The 19,507-nt window shown below is 38.2% G+C and overlaps 1 protein-coding gene across 1 annotated transcript in view; it reads left to right on the top strand.

The window, feature by feature from the left end:
• The window catches only part of GNAI3 (G protein subunit alpha i3), a 37,952-nt gene that overhangs the window by 6,674 nt on the left and 11,771 nt on the right, over positions 1-19,507 (top strand). Inside the window, exons 2-4 of the mRNA XM_029229407.1 lie at positions 13,496-13,538; positions 13,654-13,795; positions 18,503-18,660. Coding sequence (XP_029085240.1) covers positions 13,496-13,538; positions 13,654-13,795; positions 18,503-18,660 — 343 coding nt within the window. The remainder of the gene's footprint in view (positions 1-13,495; positions 13,539-13,653; positions 13,796-18,502; positions 18,661-19,507) is intronic.

The raw sequence follows: 19,507 nt of genomic DNA, 5'->3' as shown, positions 1-19,507 counted from the left end.
AACATATCATTGCTTTAGTTTTTCTTTAATTCACAAGAGCATGCCTGCTAATTCTCAATATTAAGTTGTCATTTTGTATGGTTGGGAGATGTAATTAAATTCAACTTGAGGTAGGTGCAGGATTTTAAACTCCCATTATCAATGCATCCAACTCAGAATAGTTAATGTCACCTGATTTTAATTACCTTTATTTTAATTCAGGAATTAATTTTCTTAAATGCATATAATCAGTTCAGGGTCTATGTTTCATTGTCCCTGCTTTTTTCCGGTTAATTTTCCCCCCTATTATTTTTATGAGCACCAGAAAATTGTCCAGAGCTAAGGGAAGAGGTAAAATGGACCATTTTGCTCCTTGTTAATAACGTTGCTTAGAGGTTTTTGTTAGGGAGTAGGTAAAAACATTTGGCTAAGAGATTGCTCATAGCTTTTAGTTATCCATGCTGTGTCTTCTCCTGTTTAGTTTAGTTTTGTTTTATTGCGGGGTGGGGCTTGTCGGGGGAAATGGGGAGGAAGAGATGTTTTAAGTATTCAAGAGCTAGAATATTAGCAGTAAAGACCAAAAAATTTAAACGTGGGTCTCATAAGAATTGTCTAGAGCAGTGGACACTAAATTTGTTCAGATTACTGAAATTTGTTTTAAAATTTGTTTTGTAGTCAACAGAATACAGTAGACTAGCACTAATAAAATCCATCTATTTGAACTAGTAACTCAATTCAGAAATAGGAGATACCATGTAATGTAGGGCAAAGAGCAGAGACTGAAAACTGGGAGAGCAGTCCTAATTTCTGAGCTTCATTTTCCTTTTTCTGTACAATGAGGTCTGACCTCAGGGGTCCCTTGTCTGTGAAGTTAATATTATCAACTAGATGGAATATTTTAGCAAGTTATAAAGCGGGTTATTTTTGTGTTATTTCTCTTGTTCTTGAGTTTGATTGAAAGTAGTTTAACTTAATAAACCTGTTTAGGAAGATAGTTAAAAACTGAAGTTAAAAACCTGAAAGACATAAATTCACAAAGTACCCTTATGTAAATGTTCAAGAGAATATAAAGAAGTTCTTCTAGTATTTGATTTCTCCACTAATTTTAATGATCTTCATTTTGGTACAATTCTTTATCAGTGCTGAGCAAGTTAGAGTTATCTTTAGGCCTTTATCTATCCAGGCTATCCTTTTACCTCCTTGGTAATCATGTATATCGTTTCTGTAATTCAGGCTGCTTGAACTGAATAACATTGTGTTAGGATCACTGTTTAATTGTTCTAGTTTTGGTGCAATGCTGTATGTAAATGAAATATACTATTTTCGATGTTTTGCTATTAGGTGGTAACAGAAATGAACATATCTGGTAAGAACCAGGCAAACAAAAGATACCAAAAAGACCAAATTTGTTTGCCTTGTACCTGAATAATGGCCTAGGTGACCTTAGAAACAATTTTCAGGAGGGTATAGTCTTTTTTTTTTTTCTTCTTCTTTTTTCTTTTTGGCTGCGCCGCATGGCTTGCAGGATCTTAGTTCCCCAACCAGGGATTGAACCCAGGCCCTCGGCAGTGAAAGCACGGAGTCCTAACCACTGGACCGCCAGGGAATTCCCGGATATAGTCTTTAGACATGAATTTCCTTTGATTTCTAAGTTAGACTTGGAAGATACTTAAAATTTAAGACTGTTAAGGATTAGCTGAGATGTTATTGTATACATTGTTCCATTACTATTTTGCTGCTATAGTCATCAGTCTAATTTTCGAATGGGTAAATGTTTTAACATTCATACAAAAGTCTTAGTTTTTTGGATAATGTTAGTATTTTACATCTCAAAAAGTTTTCGTCGCTTAACTTAAAAGTAGATAGTATTCTAAATTTTTTCTAGCTGCTCATGTAAATCTACAGCTGGCATGTCAGGCATCTCTCACCAGGATTAAAATATGCACTATTTGTATATTTAAATTATTCTTGTATCTCCTGCTTTTATTCATGTGGCCTGCTATTAACACTTATTACACTGGTGATTTAGGGACCATTTAAATCAGACCTCTTTAAAATTGGCAAGGTAGCTGGATTCTTGTCATATTGTAATTAATCTTCCTGTAGTGGTTGATTGTGCAACCTATTTACACTGGGTCAGATACTCAAAATTTCCTTTATTCTTTCAAGTTGGATTTGAAAACTAAAATAGTATTCCATTGAATTCTAAGAACTAACAAAAAGGTTACATTGTATTTGGATTTCTGTTTTAGCCATGTATTGATATCCCTAGTTTTTATGTTTTTATTTAATGGATAGTGTTGTGTATTATGATATGATCTTGGAACTTACCAGTATGATTTTAGAATCATTAAGTTTAAAATATTTTAAAATCAGTTGAGAAACAGCAAAACTCCTCTTTAGTCACTGCTCTTGAGCTAATGTGGAAATGAATTTTGCCCAGGACCTTGGAAGTTATATTTTACAAATTACTATAAATTATAGAAGGATTGTTTTAGAATGAGATACCTTTAATAGAACATTTCCCCCTCTATCTCCTGCAGTTAGAACATGGGAATCATTAACTTCAAAACAGGGCTCTGTTTGAAGTAATGATATAAATACTATAATGATTTATGTAGATAATGTAGTTCTGATGTATGGGATATGATAGCACAGTCTTAACTTTTCTATGTAGGTTATTTCAATATTGAGTTATTTATTTCTGAAAATAAAAATTGAACTACTTCAGTTTAATGATGTAAATCTTTTCACCATTTTGCAATATTAATAAATCCTGACATATTTTGGTTCATTTCAGATTATTAAAAGTAATTTCCTTCCTTTCTCTACTTCTAAGAAGAGAAGTATATTTCTTATTCTTTTATTTTTGTTATTATGGTTGCAATTAAAATCCACATTCATGTTCTCATTGGTATTTGTAGTTCTTTCTACTTTTTCTAGACTACTTAAAAGTTTTTTAGTAAGCTTTTTGTTTTGGAATAATTTTAGATTTGTAGGAAAGCCACAAAAATAATGCACGGAGTTCCTGTATACTGTTCACCTGATTTCCCTTAGTGTTAATGTGTTACATAGCTGTGGTGTATTTGTCAGTACTAAGAGATTAATATTGGTGCATTAATGTTAACTAAATTTCACACTTTATTTGAATTTCAGCAGTTTTTCCATTAATGTTCTTTTTCTGCTCCGGGATCTAATCCAGGACACTGCATTGCATTTAGTCAAAGCCACTTTTTATTAAGCTTTTTGGTTTTCAGTGTTCAGAAGGAGGCTCATTTATTGACTTATTTATGATTAGGTATCTCTGGTTGTCTTATATGTACACAGGTACTTTCCTAGCCTGGAGGTATAAATGAGAAGTAGACAAAACTTTTAAGCAGTTCAATTTTGGAGATATACAAGTAAACAATGGTAATGGAATGTGGTTACAGAAAGAGTAGCTAGTTTTGGAAAGAGGAAGAGAAGGAAGAGACATATCAGGGAAGTCCTCCCAGAGGAGGTGACATTTGAGATGGACCTCGAGGGATAAATAGGAACTCTTAAGGCAGAGACTGGAGAGAAGCACATCCAGACAGAGGGAATAGTATGTACAAAGACTCAGAAATATGAGTGAGCAAATAGATTTGCCCTGGAATAAAGGGTTGGCACGGGAGGAGTGTAGGAGGTAAGGCTGGAAAGGTTTGCAGTGGATTTGGAGAGTATTGATTTGAATTTTTAGTAGCTGTATTTTTAAAAAGCCACATTTTATTATAGATAGATAAAGATAAATATAGATATAATGTGGGGAAGCCATCTAGAGACTTTGCGTTCTCCTCCCTCTTATTACCTGCCTTTTTTGCCATTCCACTACCATTTGCCATTCCAAGTTCCATTTGGGTTTTGACTTACAACATTGGTGAGCATTTATATGGTAAAGGAAATTGAAATTGTAGGCATCCTTGGGAATGTGGAACTGAATTTGAATTGAAACTGAGTTGAAATTGTAGGCAACTGAATTTATAATATTTTGTTATTGGTGAATTTTTAAAGTTGGTATTAATGTACATTCAATTAAATAGGCATGTAGAAAAGTGCTGTATGCTGCCGTCAATGTTTGAGACCTAGATAGGGATATGATTTTAATATTTTTAAATGTGAAAATTTGATGAATGGATTTAACATTGCAGTTAACTTTGTAGGACACCTCCACTACATATGAATTATTTGTGTGGGTTAAATGTATATTTTACATTTTTGTCTCACAAAATTTTGAGGCAGAGCTAGTAAGAAATGTACCTATTCAAAAATAGTTTTCAGTCAGGTCATAGGTACATCCCATAATTTAGCATTAGTACCATAGTGACATTTTGTTGCTCTGCTTTCAAAGAAGTAAAGGGAAAGTTACCAGAAGCCAAAATTAGAACATTGCGGGAGCCAGAGGATGATCCCGCTTCTTGCTCACAAGTGATTGATCCCTTAAGCATTCTTTCTATATTCCACAAAAGTGAGGAAGAAACCCCTCTTCTCCCTCTAAATTGGCCAGTTGCTCAAAGAGAACACATGATCCTTAGCAACACTCGAGTTACCTTGTTCATATTCTCAAGTGAAAAGATTTTGAGGAGAGCTACTTGGCTGAGTGAGCTGCCTCTTTTTTTTTTCCTGTTTAATCAAACCAACATTTTCCTTAGGTGATTTATGAAAGTAAAAATGGCTATTAGCTTTCTACTTTATGGTTTATAAGGCTTGTAAAATGATAGGATCATGTCCATGAAAGATGTGAAACTGAATAAATGACGCACTACTGTGTAAGCCAGACATATTTTGGTTGTTAGGGAGTTAAAAAAATTTCTCCCCCTCCCTTATTGCATATTCACCCTCTGGAAATACTTAATGAAAAAGTAATTGATATTGGGGAGGAACACATAGCCTCTTTGGTGATTGGTATGTGATTGCTTCCTAGAAAAATCTTTTTCAGAGAAGAGACCCATTATCTTTGTCCCAGTCACAACTCATTGCTATCTTTTATTAAGATATTCATTCATCCACTGAACAAATATTTAATGAGCACTCACAATGTTTCTTGCACTCCTTCAGGTATTAGGATACAGAGTGGGCAGGACAGGTTCATAGCAGTTAATTTCACTGAAACGGATGGTGGGCACAAGGGAGCTGGGACTGGGTTTTGAGAGTAAGGTTTAGAGGGGAATAGGGAGAACAGGAGGCTTGCGAATGAGTCCAAATTTATTGTCAAGTATAGTTGTGAGATGAGAGTTGAAGGCATAACCAGGAATGGGTGTGGGGCTGACTAAAGATAGCAGAGTAATGGAAATCTTCTGTTTCTGTTAACTGCCTATATCGAAAATTCCATCTACTGCAACTGGCATTTGCGAAATGTAATTAGGCAACCACTGGATCTCATAGAAACTCAAGCCATTCATCCCACAGTTATTAATGTGTCTACTCTGTCCTAGACTGTGCTCTAGATTGGGGGTAGAGGCACAAAAAGAAGGCACTATTTTGTGCTTTCGAGGAGTGTGCTTTTGAGCTTAGGACTAGTGGAATACTAAACAGGCACCAACCCAAATAATTAAAATAATTTGACCAAGTATTAGTGTTGTGGTGTTTGACATTAACCTGTAGGATCAGGTTGAATCTGGTCAGAGTCACCTTGAGGGAGAATTACATAGATGTGGAAGGGTTTTCAGGTTGTACCAAAAAGAGTTTCGTTACCATTTTAATCAAAATCAAGAAAACCCATTAGCAGTTTATGAGATTAGGAGCTGGAAAGAGAGACAAAAAAAAAAGTTTATTTTTGAGTAGCCAGAGCTGGCTAGAGATAAAATGAGGTAAGGTGACTGGGAAGGACAGTTTGGGACTTGATTTTGGAAATTAACCTCTGGGACTGATGCTGAAAGGGAATAATCTGTGCCAGCCAACAGAGCGGGAGTATTAATTGTGTTCAGAGGGAATGGGGAGGCTTCAGCAAAGATTGAAGTTTGAGTTGAATAGCGTTTTCAAAAATGTTTAAATGCAGAGGCTTGGCATGCTTAGAGGGACAGTGGGCTGGGTGAAAAAATTATTCTGTTATTTTAGGTTAAGGAAACTTGCTAATTTCACAAGAAAAATATATCTAACTTCTCCCATGAGACCATAAATTCCTAAATGTATTTGTATTTGAAGTCTCATTGTCTAGCAATACCAGGCAATGCAGAATGTGTGTGTGTGTGTGTGTGTGTGTGTGTGTGTGTTTTAAAGGCTGAATAACAATTTTTGTTTGCTCTGTGACATTTTTCCCATCTGTAATTTTGCTAACCATTTCTTTTACTGAATTAGGAAGCTGGAAACTGGTTTTTGTGTTAAGTGTGGTACCTTGAAAAGCATTTTGGATGAAATGTCATTTTTTACCTTAATCTGAGTTTTTATTATCTTAGCTACTTATACCTCAATAGAAAGGAATCAGTGGGAACAATAGATAATCTTATTTTTGGAAATAGCAGGAACTGTGCTCCTGTGAGCACATATTTTTTTTAAGAATAGCAATCTAACTTGAATGTTCTGCTAGTTTAAGACTGTATATAGAATATCCTTGAGCATGAATATAGGAGCTTGGCTGCCAGACAACTCTTAACTTCCTTACTGTTGCTACACTCTAATTCTTTCTGCTCTTTGTCCCTTCTTGATCAGTAGTGCATAATTGAAGAACATGCTGATCACTGTACTATGCTAGTATTGTGGATTGTTGGGTTAATAGGAAGATGTGGCTCCATGATTTGATTTGAAGCCTCTGTGTGTCAGAATTAGAGATTTAGTCTGCCTTTAGCGTTATAATAATTATAATCATCGAATATTAGAATGCAGCCATAAAGCACATCTAAGCCAAACTCCTTCACATTTTATGTGTAAGGAGACTGGTATTAAATTAGGTGACTTGCCCAGGGTCACAAGCTAGTCATGGCAGAGCTAGGACCAAAGTTTCCTCTTCCATAGAGTTTGTTCCTACATGGTATCCCTAACTAAAAAATCTTTTTAAGTGCCTGAGTTGTAAATGAAAGGTGAAAATAAGTTAGAAAGAAAAATCAAAGTTACTGACTAAGCTTTCAATCTGCTGTGGGAGAGAGGCTGATCTGTGCCTATTGCAGTCATATGTTCCCATATATCTGATTTTGCAGGCCTGTAGGGAGACCATGAGCATGTGTTTGTCTAGCACTGGCTAGAGGGTTATCCAAAAATAGTGGCATATTGGGGCTGTGAGACTTCTAGAAAAGGGGGTGTGCTGTAGTTATAATCCTGGCCTTTTAGAAGTTTCATGACATCTCTACAGAAACAAGTATTTAAAAGGAAAAGGAGGTGTTTCAGGTGCCACTGGAATAACTACTAGTACATGAGGTAGTGGTGCAGAGACCTGTGGGCAAACTTAAAGGAAAAGCTGCAGAGGTGCAGATGGGTGAGAAGTATGGGAGAAGAGGTAGCAGACAGGAGTATCTAGGGCTGAAAATAGATCTAAGGAAGAAAGTGTTTTTGTTCTTCAGGGTGGGGCAGAGAAAATGACTAATGCTTTGATGTAGTTTGCTGTAGCTTTTAGGTTATAAGTTGCTGACTAAGTGTGTGAATCCAGGTTCTATCCACGGTATTGTTATTGTGAGACAGCAGCTAAGTAGTTATACCATTTCTACTCAGGTTTTGGACCAACATCAGTATCCAAGCAGTTTTTATTAAATTAAACACTTTGGGCCTTAACATTACTTGGTGGTACTTGGAACAGAGAAAACAGCATTCACAAATAATGGCTGGTTAACATTTACTGAATACCTAGTATGTGCTAGGCACTGTTCTAAGAATCTTCTATTGACCCCTGTTTTACAGATGAGGAAATTCATTATGCCTGATGGTACAGAAGTATGAAAGAGTGTAATATACTCATGTACCTTCTTTGGGCTGGCTTTAAGTTTTCTTTAGTCAAAATGAGAGAGAAAAAAGAGGAGGCATCAAGTGACACTGTGGTTTTGAGTGTCAGCCATCTTTCAGGATAAATTTTTAAAATCAGTGTGTATGTGAGCTGAATGTGTTTACTCATATATAATAATTTATACTAGCAATTCACTGGCCTTAAAAAAATCTTGCAAAGAAATCATCACCATTTCTTGTTTTTCACATTCATAATGTAGTATATGTTTTGGGAAGAAATAGGTGGGCCTGTGATATGGTACCTGCTGTCAAGGAGCTCCTTAAAAATAAAATTTAGAGTATATTTAGGTAAATACAGTGATTCTACAGTAGAATATAAACTGGTAAATTGTTTTCTGTCTAACAGTATTGGTGATTCTGTGTGCTAGCCTGTACACACATTTCTTTCTTGTTCTGTTTGACTGTTTATAACATGATTTTCTAAATTAATTCCATTGCTTTATTCTCTGCAGATTGCCTTGTTTCTTTTGTTGAGAACAAGACCATCTAACTTAGCTACTTGTCTTCCTTTTCTCTCAAAAATCTCTGTAGCTTTAGCTCTCATCCTTTTTTCCTATTTATATTGGATATCCTTTAGATACATATCGTTTTAAGGATAAATCTTTTAAGTCGAACTGATCCCATTCCCTCCTGTCTCTGGAGCCTTTCAGACTATTCTTCCCTATATGTCCTATCACCTGCCCAGTTCCACCCCTTCTCCCTTACAAAATCATCTTCAGTTCCTTCCTCTTCAAGCCATAGAGTCTGTCTTTGCAATTCCTTTATGTCTATTCCATTCTTTATATCCTTATTATTGAAGATTGAAGATGGGCAAATGAATCTCTCCTTAAACTTGTGATGAATTTTGAAGGAAGTTACATAAAAAGATGTACGTAAAATTAGGAAGTTTCAAGCACCACATGTGTATTGGGGAAGGAGGGTGAGACAAGGGTAGCAGTTTGGGGAAAACCTAAGAGTGAGAAGTTATTAGAGAGAGAACATACTACTGAAGCAGTGGAGCACAGAGGACTGAGGTAAAAATAAAGAGTTCAGACCTAATAAGAAAGGGTTATAGAAAATGTTGGAAGAATTTGGAGAATTATTAGGTAAACTGATGTTTTTTTAAAAAATTTATTTTTGGCTGCATTGGGTCTTCTTTGCTGCGCGGGGGCTTTCTCTAGTTGTGGCGAGCGGGGGCTACTCTTTGTTGCGATGCGTGGGCTTCTCATGGCGGTGGCTTCTCTTGTTGCAGAGCACAGGCTCTTGGCGTGCGGGCTTCAGTGGTTGTGGCACATGGGCTCAGTAGTTGTGGCTCGCGGGCTCTAGAGCACAGCTCAGTAGTTGTGGCACATGGGCGCAGTTGCTCCGTGGCATGTGGGATCTTCCCGAACCAGGGCTCAAACCTGTGTCCCCTGCATTGACAGGCAGACTCCCAACCACTGCGCAACCAGGGAAGCCCTGATGTTTTTTTTAATAGTGCCATTTGGAGATGATGAGAGGGAAGAGGGGCTTTGAGCTAGAAGTTTGAGAAAATTGCAGCAGTAACATCCAGTGGGTATACGTCAGGCTCAGATGTGTGAGTAGTAGAAAGGATTAATTTGAGAAATGCATAAGAAGAAGATTTTGTTACAGCTTGATGTAAGGAGAGAAGAGTGAGTGGGTTCCAGATGACTCTTAGATTTCGTACCTGGAAGGAAGGTAAGATGGTGGCACTTTTCATGGTGATCTAGAAGCTGAATGGGTCAAAGGCTTGGTATAAAGCAATTCATTCTTTATTTGTATGAAATGCTATGGTACACCCACTGAAACAAATCCTGTATTTAGTTCTGTGGTCAGTAAGAGGTGCTTTCTTTTAAGAGATAGAATTGGATGCCTAATAAAAACTTGGGTGAATATATGTTGTGTGATAATAAAGAGAAGGACAAACTGACATTTTATCAGGGAGCCTTGGAAAAACATGAGAGAGAGAGAGCAAAATTTTTTTTTAAATCAGCACCTTCATAGGGTAGAACTTAATGAGATGGGTAAAAATTGATTCTGAGATTAATAAACTTATTATTTCACTCAAAATAATCCAACATCAATGGTAGAAATGCTGCTTTCAATATATTAAAGAAGGTGCACATTACTTCATTAATCTCTACTTTTTGTAGTTAATTTTGTAGTTGCTGCTAACATGGGATAATCTGGGAATTGTGTGTTATAGACTATTTTAAATGTAAGTGGTATGCTTTCGTATTCTCTTCCTCAAAATTGAATCATTAGGGTTTTTTTTTAGATATGCATGGGAGAAATCACTTCTTTCTCACACTGTCATTAGGAAGTTCTTTGTGTGCTACTTGAATATTAACTGTTTTAGTGCTACCCTGATTATCAATTAAGTGATAATTGATAGAATCTCTGTTCTTAAGTTTATAAGAACAGAGGTAAAATCATATATAAATGTCCTTTTTGATTCTCTAAAAATGTAGATGTTTGAAATTATAAAATAATTTGAACTTTATTTTAACTAACGTTTTTGGTTGATAGAGTTGAGAAATATTAATAAAGGATCATTCTTATTGAACAATAGTCATTCATCTGTTCAGCAATATTTACGTAACCAATTTATGTCAGGCACAGTTCTAGGCCCTGAGAATACGAGGTTAAATAAATGTTCTTGGAGCTTATATTTTGTGGAGAAGACAGGAGATGAAATCTTTAATGTGAAGAAGTGATATGTGCTTTTAAAAATATAACAGAGTAAGGGGAGAGAATGTGATTGGGTGGGGGCTGTTTAGATAGATTAGTCAGGGAAGACTGTTCTGAGGGAAGCAGAAACCTGGGTGAAGAAGATCTTGTAAAAACTTATTCCAGGCAGAGAGAATGGTAAATGTGAAGATCATGAGACAGGATCTAGCTCACTGAGAACCAGTTTGGTATGTTGGAGGAAAAACAAGAAAGCTGGTCTGACAAGTGCAAGACAACGAAGTGGAGAATAATAGGAGTTGAGGGTAAAGGGGTAGACAGGGGCCAGAGCATATTGGGCCTTATTGCCCATGAATTTTATTTTGAGTGTAATTGGACACCATAGGAGAGTTTTGGGACAGGGTTGTGACACGATCTGATTTACATTTTACAAAATTCATTCCAGCTACTGAGTGGAAAACTGACCATAGGAAAGGTGAGGTCTAAAGCATTGGACCATTTAGAAAGCTTTTGCAATGATCTAGGTCTATGGTTTCCAGTATGCTCATGATCATTGTGGTGCAAGAAGAAACTGTTAGAGCTATATTTATTTCTATTTTTAAAAATTAAGCTCTACTAATTCAGTATACATATTGGTCCCGGCACCCACATTCCATCTGTATGTTAGCTACATGTCACTTACCAGTTTTGGCCTGAGCAACTGAGTGAATGTTGAAGTCGTTTACTGAGATGAGATACATGGTGGAGCAGGGTTTGTTTGAGGGTAAGGGTGGGGAAGCAGTAACTCAGTTTGGGCATTTTAAGTTTGAGTTGTCTACTAGAAATATAAGATTTATCAGGTAAGTAATTTAGATATATGCATCTGGAGCCAAGGTTAGAAGCCAGGGTATAGATTAGAGATCTAAATTTGGGAATCATTAGCACAGAGGCAGTGTACAAGAGCTTTGGAGCCAACCTGTGTGAATTCAAATTTCAGCTTTGCCACTTACTGACTACGTAGTGGTGGACAAATGAATTTGTCATCTGTCTATAAAATGGGGATAGTAATAATATCTACCTCACTGGGCTATTGTGAGGATTAAATGAGTTAACACAAGTAAAGTGTTTAGAATAGTGTCTGGCATGTAGTACTCACTAGCTGTTAACTCTTATCAGTTTATGAGTGGTGTTTAAAACCATGAGGTTAGATGAGATGACCTAGAGAATGAATTTAGATAGAGAAAAGGTCCAATGAGGGAGCTCTGAAGCAATACAACCTTTAGAATTCAGAGACAGGAGGGAGGGCACTGAGAAGGAGTGGGGTAGGAGTCAAACCAGTAGGATGTTGCATCTAGAAGCTTGCCTAATGAAGAAAATATTTCAAGAGAAGTCATCAACTTGGACCAGTTCTGCTTGAGAGTTTGAGTAAGATGAGGACTGAGAATTGACCATTGGATTTGTTAAGATGGAAGTTGTTGGAGACTTTGAGAAATGGGTAGAGTAGTGCGTATGAACACCTGATTGGAGTGGGTTAAGGAGAGAATTGGGGGAACGAATTGAAGAACATGTATATAGACAACTCATAGGGGTTTTGCTATGAAGAGGAAGAGAGAAAATGGAGTGGTAGCTAGAGGAAGATTTGTGGAGTCAAGGAAAGGTAGGAAATGGGGTGTGGTTGTGTTGATTTTAAGATGGATAGTATAGCAAGTTTGTATAACGAAGAGAGTGACCCAGTGGGTAGAGAAAACTTGATGATATTTGAGTGACATGGGACAATTGTAGCAGCCAAGACCTTGAATAGGTAAAATGAGGTGGGTAAGTGTGCAGCCTCCAATTGTGAACTCTCTCCAGCGTTAGTCTTAGACACTGGCAGAGATAGTTAGTTCATCCACTGATAAAGGTAGAGATTAATGGAGGTGCAGATAGATTGGTGGGTTTGGTTATGGGAAAATGAAATAATTTTTTCAGAGTGCTTTACTTTTTCCAGGAAGAGGGTGGCAGGATCATTAGCTGAGAGTCAGAGTGGGTAGGGGTTTGTAAGGTTTGAGAGAGAGGAGGTGGTGTCAGATAGGCATCTTGGAAGGTGGGAGAATGAGTTGACTAAGGAAGTGCAGGTGGAATGTTAAGGAGTTCAGGGGGCCCATCTGACATTTGTGGTTGTTAAAGTGATTCCAGCTGGCTGAGGAGGGAAATGTGGTCTTGAGGGTGTATACAGTGGAAAAGTGATAGGGACAATGCCTCCTCCGTTGTGAACTCTTTAGTCTCATGGCTGAGAGGATTGCTGCTTCTTAGGTCCATGGATGTCGACAGAGGAATTAATAAAAGTGAATAAGCCAAAAAACTCATTTCATTTTTGCCTATGTTCAGTGTCTATGTCATTCATGATGTTTCATGTAGAGCAGCGGTCCCCAACCTTTTTGGCACCAGAGACCCGTTTCACGGAAGACAGTTTTTCCACGGGAGGCAGAGGGGAGGCAGGGGGATGGTTCAGGTGGTAATGCGAGCAGTGGGGAGAGGCAGATGAAGCTTCACTTGCTCGCCGCTCACCTCCTTCTGTGCGGCCTGGTTTCTAACAGGCTGAGGACTGCTGTCAGTCCACCGCCCAGGGCTTGGGGACCCTGGATGTAGAGGATGAGTTCCTAGAGGTGTTTATGTTGCCGTACCTCCTTTAGAGTGCCTACGTTACACAGGTGATAATCAAGATGGCCCTGGAACACTTTCAGTGAATTATATTTGGTTGCTGTGTTATATAAAGTAAAATCTCTACTGGAGAAGCTTTGTAGTTTTTCCTGATAGATAGAAAACCTCACCAAAGTTTTCCCTAGGACCTGTGGTTTCTGTTAATCTAGAATTATCACTTATGTTGATTTCATACTTTTGAGCTGGATTACAGATGAATTCAAAGTCTGGTTTTCTTCTGTTTCAGGTGCTGGAGAATCTGGTAAAAGCACCATTGTGAAACAGATGAAGTAAGTTGGAACGTGGTCTTTTGTAAAACTACATTTACTCATAATGCATAAAAGTCCATAGTGTCTTTTCATTTTAGGTCCATGGTAATGATTTGTGGTTTTCTTCTTTTTAAAGAATCATTCATGAGGATGGCTATTCAGAGGAAGAATGTAAACAATATAAAGTAGTTGTCTACAGCAATACTATACAGTCCATCATTGCAATCATAAGAGCCATGGGACGGCTAAAGATTGACTTTGGGGAAGCTGCCAGAGCAGTAAGTGTATCTCATTTCCTCTTTACTTGCTCTTTTTCAGTAGATGCAGTTAAGCCCAATTTGCTTCATGTGTTAGGGAAATAAATTTAGGCAACAAGCTAAGTTGTAGTAAAGTACTGTCTGCTCATTTGAGACATGTTAGCAATCTACTTTAAGAGATATTAGATTACTACCACAAAGGTAAGTCTAGGAAATGGGATTCTGTGGATATACTATAGGTTTTTGTGGTAACTGTTTTATTCACTTGCTTCTTTTACAGCACTGTTGACTTTTATAGTAGTAAATTGAAATAATCTAAGAGAGGTTGTCATGATATGGAGCTCTGCTTTCTGAGGTGTAGAGATTAAAGGCAAATATCAGTGTCGCAGAATAAACTTGGTAAGGACATGAACACTAAGTCTCAATTTTAGAGGCAAATTTCCAGTATTCAAGAATAACTATATCCCTATACTATGTTGTACTATAGGCTATAGAATTGGATTATACCATGTCCTAGTATAATTCTTGCACATGTCAGATATTCAAAAGTTGTATTGATTGATTATAATACTTAGTGGGCCCTGAAGGTCTAGTTTATAAATTAGGATGTTTGATGCAGTGGGGAGAGAGCCAAAATGAAAGTGGGTGATTTTTTATATCATCATCAGCTAAATTCCAGGAGAAGGCTGGGAATGTATAGAACGCTTTCCTAGAACTAAGAGAGTCATCAGCTGTGTTCAGTGTCATACTTAGGTGCTATGGGCAATAAAGGGAAGTGACTTGGAGAGACTGCCTGGAAAAGCAAAGCCTATATGTCTGTGAAGTAGCTTAGGAACTCTTCTAAGCAACTCTCAATTTCTCAGATGTAAATTAATATTCAGTAAATAAGTGAGGAAATTCTTGGAGGGAAAAATAATAGAAGGATGGTTCTAATTGGATAGTATTAGATTAGGAAGACTAGAGGTGCCATAAAGGAAGGGCAGCTAGAGTAAGGGTTGTAAAATGATTGGCGAGAAGAGGAGCAAAAGAAGAAATGAAGAGGAATGTGTGGGGCATGACTTCTACGTTTTTGTAAAAGGGTTCCATATCACAAAAAATCAGAGACTGTTTTTCTAAGCCTCTGAGCAGGAAAAATGTGATAGCTAAGGCAAGAATAAACAAACTCTTATTTTTGTCTTATTCCTTCTATCCCCTCTCGCAGCTGCCTTTCTTCTTCCTTTTTCCTCCCTCTTTCTACCAGCTCTTTCTTGTGTTCTTACTTTTTTCCTCCCTTTTCTCATTCCTTCCTATCACCCAACTCTGTTTCTCTGTTGTATTTGCTGTATCCAATAATTGGTTAGTAATACTGTATTTATTCTCTTCCTTCTCTTTGTTGGCTTTTTCTCCATCTCAGTTATTTACTTATTTTCTTAGTTTCTTCCTTTTTGACTTCTCACCCTCTGTCTGACCGCCTTTCTGCCTTTTGGCCATCCCTCCTCCTTTCCTTTCTTTCCACTATCAAATTAGTTGTTATTAATCGTTGGGTCCTATCATTCCTTTGTCACCAGATGTAGTTGTCATATTCTGCCTTAGTCTGTTCAGGCTGCTGTAATAAAGTACCACAGATTTGGTAGCTTATAAACAACAGAAATCTATTCCTCACACTTCTGAAGGCTGGAAGCTGAGGTCTGGGTGCCAGCATGGTTTGGTTAGGGCCCTCTTCCAGGTTGCAGACTTCTTGCTGTGTCCTCACTTGGCAGGAGGGGAAGGGATCTCTCTGGGGTCTCTTTTATAAGGGCACTAATCCCACTCATGAGAGCACCACCCTAATGACCTAATTATCTCCCAGAGGCCCTATTTCCTAAAACCATCACTTGGACATTAGGATTTCAACATAAGAATTTGGGGGGGACACAAACATTCACACCATAGTATCCCTCCTCCTTTCATTTCTCTTTTATCAAATCAGTATCATTAATCTCTGGGTCCTAACACTCCCATGTCACCAGATGCAGTTGACATTATTAATTCCTTTCAGGCCTCCTGAATCACCTAGCCTAGCCCTCCAGCATTCACTCATCCTAATCTACAACCTTGTTTTTGAAGTTTCTCTTTTTCTTTTTCATATGTAAGGATTTATATTTATAGCTCCTCTTTTATCCTCCTCTAGTTTTTTACAGTTGTCTGGAGAGTGAATAGAAAAGCATAAAGCTGGGTGTGGGATAGGTTGCTTTTTCATATCTGCTTAAGGGTGGAGGTATGAAGTTCACTGTAAAGAGGGGCCTCTTTATCGACCTGTAAAAGAGGGTTTATTATGGGCAAGCAGGAGTAGGTCTGTAGAAGGGGTTAAGTGGGAAGGGAAAAATGTTTTGTCCTAAAACTTTACAAAGTCAGGACAGCAAAAATACGTAGCAGTAGCTCTCTCTCTGTTTAAAAATTTCTAAAATTAGAATCATGGTATTAAAAAAAACAAAGCAATACTTATTGAGGTTTTGAATACCTACATGTGTATAGATCAAATTTCAGAACCAAGGGACTATAAAGTCATTAAATGTTAAATAAAGTACTATTCCATATGTGTAGAAGGACATGCCCACTGTTGAGTACATTGCCAGTTTGTGTAACTTTTCAGCTTTTCTCATTTGCTCCTTTATCAAAAATTTTTATCTCTAAAAAGAGACGAGGGGAATATAGATATTAGATGAAGTTTCTTAGAGACGATTGGGTCTAAAGTATTCCTAGGAAGAATACTGGAAAGGATCTCAAAGGAAGAGAATATTACTCAGCAAAATCTATTAAGGCTGAAGATCCTGGGTTCGGCAAAATTAATTGGAGTGCGCTATGGTTAGTTTTGGTTTCTTTTGCTTAGGTGGATGCACGAGTTTTGGGAATACACAAGTCTTAGGAGTTTTTGTTTGCAATTTCACCTGTGGTCTGAAATGCTTTTTGCGTGCTAGTTTATTGTCCTAATGACTATTTATAATACAATTGATTGCTCCCCTTCCCCCTTTAAATCTTCTTTACCCAGTATATGTTTTTCTTCAGTAGTTGCATTTTTATGGTTATTTGGAAATCTCCTGAGGCAGATAAATTTTAGATTTGAGGTGGGAAAATCATCCCATGAGACCTATGTTTATTTTTATAAACTATCTGACAAGTAGTGCTGGGTAGAATAAAGCAAAGCAATCACAATTCTCAGCCCTTTCTGTCCTCTTTACCTCTCACATATCTTAGTTTTAAAAACCGTAACAAGGGCTTCCCTGGTGGCGCAGTGGTTGAGAGTCCACCTGCCGATGCATGGGACACGGGTTCGTGTCCCGGTCTGGGAAGATCCCACATGCCGCGGAGCGACTGGGCCTGTGAGCCATGGCCACTGAGCCTGCGCGTCCGGAGCCTGTGCTCCGCAACGTGAGAGGCCACAGCAGTGAGAGGCCCATGTACCGCAAAAAAAAAAAACCTGTCACCACTTATAAAGCTATGTCTGTGACTCACGAAGTTTTGATCAGATCTCTGTGTTACTTTCTTCTTCTCCTTCTGCCTTTCTCTCTCATTTAGAGGATTATTATACCTTTGGGGAGCGTAGAGACTGAATTATTCCCTTAGGGGTTTATTTCCCCTACTAGATTTCCAGACTCCTTAAATGCTTCAGTCTCTTCTTCTTCCTGTTCCTCTGAGATTAAGAAGGAAAAAGAGAACAGTTTCCTTAAATTTGATTAATGTTTTACTCCCTTTGACGTGTTTAGACTTTACCTCTTATGTGCTAGTCTTTTCATTTCTATTTTTATTGTAGGCTTCCTTTTTTTTTTTTTTTTTTGCTTTACGCAGGCCTCTCACTGTTGTGACCTCTCCCATAGTGGAGCACAGGCTCCGGACGCGCAGGCCCAGTGGCCATGGCTCACGGGCCCAGCTGCTCCGCGGCATGTGGGATCTTCCCGGACCGGGGCACGAACCTGCGTCCTCTGCATTGGTAGGCGGACTCCCAACCACTGCGCCACCAGGGAAACCCTGTAGGTTTCCTTTAACAGAATGGGGATGTGTTACATGTGCCTGTCTCACAGACAGATCAGTTTTTTTTCTGTCAAAAAAAAATCATGGGCTTCCCTGGTGGTGCAGTGGTTGAGAATCCACCTGCCAATACAGCGGACACGGGTTCGAGCCCTGGTCTGGGAATATCCCACATGCCGCGGAGCAGCTGGGCCCGTGCGCCACAGCTACTGAGCCTGCGCTCTAGAGCCCGCAAGCCACAACTACTGAAGCCCGTGCGCCTAGAGCCCGTGCTCCACAATAAGAGAAGCCACCACAGTGAGAAGCCTGCACATCACAACGAAGAGTAGCCCCTGCTCGCCACAACTAGAGAAAAGCCCGTGCGCAGCAATAAAAACCCAATGCAGCCAAAAATAAATAAATAAATTTATTTATTTTTTAAAAAAATCATGAGTAACCAGGATGGGGATTTGTAGGACAGTCAGAAGAGATCTTTTCAGGGGATGGTGGTATGTGAAGAAGTGGTAGTGGGAGTGAAATCATTCTTCAACTCTGCTCTGCACTTCTAACTGTAGTGGAGAGAGAAGGGGGACAGACTTCATTGTAAATTCTCTCAGACTGCACTGCCAGGAAAGGCCTCTTTCATACCTCTTTTAAGTAATATAACATATAATGTATATCTGTGTGTGTGTGTTAAAGAGACTCTTGTCAATTCTTTAAGAAATGGAGAATCATCTGTCTCTCTCCTTTAACTGCTTTCTTCAGGATGATGCCCGGCAATTATTTGTTTTAGCTGGCAGTGCGGAAGAAGGAGTCATGACTCCAGAATTAGCAGGAGTGATTAAACGGTTATGGCGAGACGGTGGGGTGCAGGCTTGCTTCAGCAGATCCAGGGAATATCAGCTCAATGATTCTGCTTCATAGTAAGTAATTTTTCTCTGTGAAATGAAAACAGAAAATAACTTGGTGACCCTAGTGAAAGTTCAGTGCCCATTCTTAAGGAAATATTTAAGGAAGAGACACTTAGAATTCTGTAGTATCCCTTTATAAAGGTTGTTTCAGTTTAGGGTTATAGAGCCGTTGGTCATTTTATATGATTTGGAGAAAAGTATTTCCTCTTGGAGTGTAAATGGGAGACTTTGCATCATGAAAGTAGCTCCGTGGTCATTTATAGTAAACAAGTGAAAGAGGAGAGAAATCTATTGCATCTGAGTCCTGGATCTCTTCCATCTCAGTAGGTTCCCTCTGCATAAGGGCTTTGCATTGATTGCCAGCTAGCAAGGGAAATTAAAATTGTGATATCCCTTTCATGCACAACTCTCTGTGGCTGGGCTGCACTATGGATTTCTCTGGTACTAGTCACCACTTATAAATCTTTTGCCAGATCACAATAGTAGACTTTGTGTAGAAAGAGAATGTTGAGTCTTGGAATGAAGTTGAAGCATCTATTTGTTAAGGAAATTCTCTAGGGTTACATAGTTTTAGAGAATTTGTATTGATAATTAATACTTCTGTGAAGCTATTACATGTTGTCCTATATTGCTTCTTTTACAGTGTGTTTATTTATAAGACCTATATTCAGAATGTGTGGGGTTTTTTTCTTAACCTGCTTTTGGGGGGCTTGGTAAGTTCTTTTTACTTGTATCCATCTCCGTACTAAATGAAGGCAGTTCTAAGCGTTAAGGTATTTTCTCCAATATTATATTTTCCTGCTTTTCCTATTATTCTAGCTCAAATTATTATAAAAAGATGAAATGATATTTGAAAAAC

This window comes from Monodon monoceros, unplaced genomic scaffold (genome assembly GCF_005190385.1).
Source record: "Monodon monoceros isolate NGI ecotype Baffin Bay Population unplaced genomic scaffold, NGI_Narwhal_1 Super_Scaffold_18, whole genome shotgun sequence".
NCBI classification, from domain to species: Eukaryota; Metazoa; Chordata; class Mammalia; order Artiodactyla; family Monodontidae; genus Monodon; species Monodon monoceros.
The sequence above is the reverse complement of the archived record's forward strand: the minus strand, read 5'-3'. Positions and strand labels throughout refer to the sequence as shown.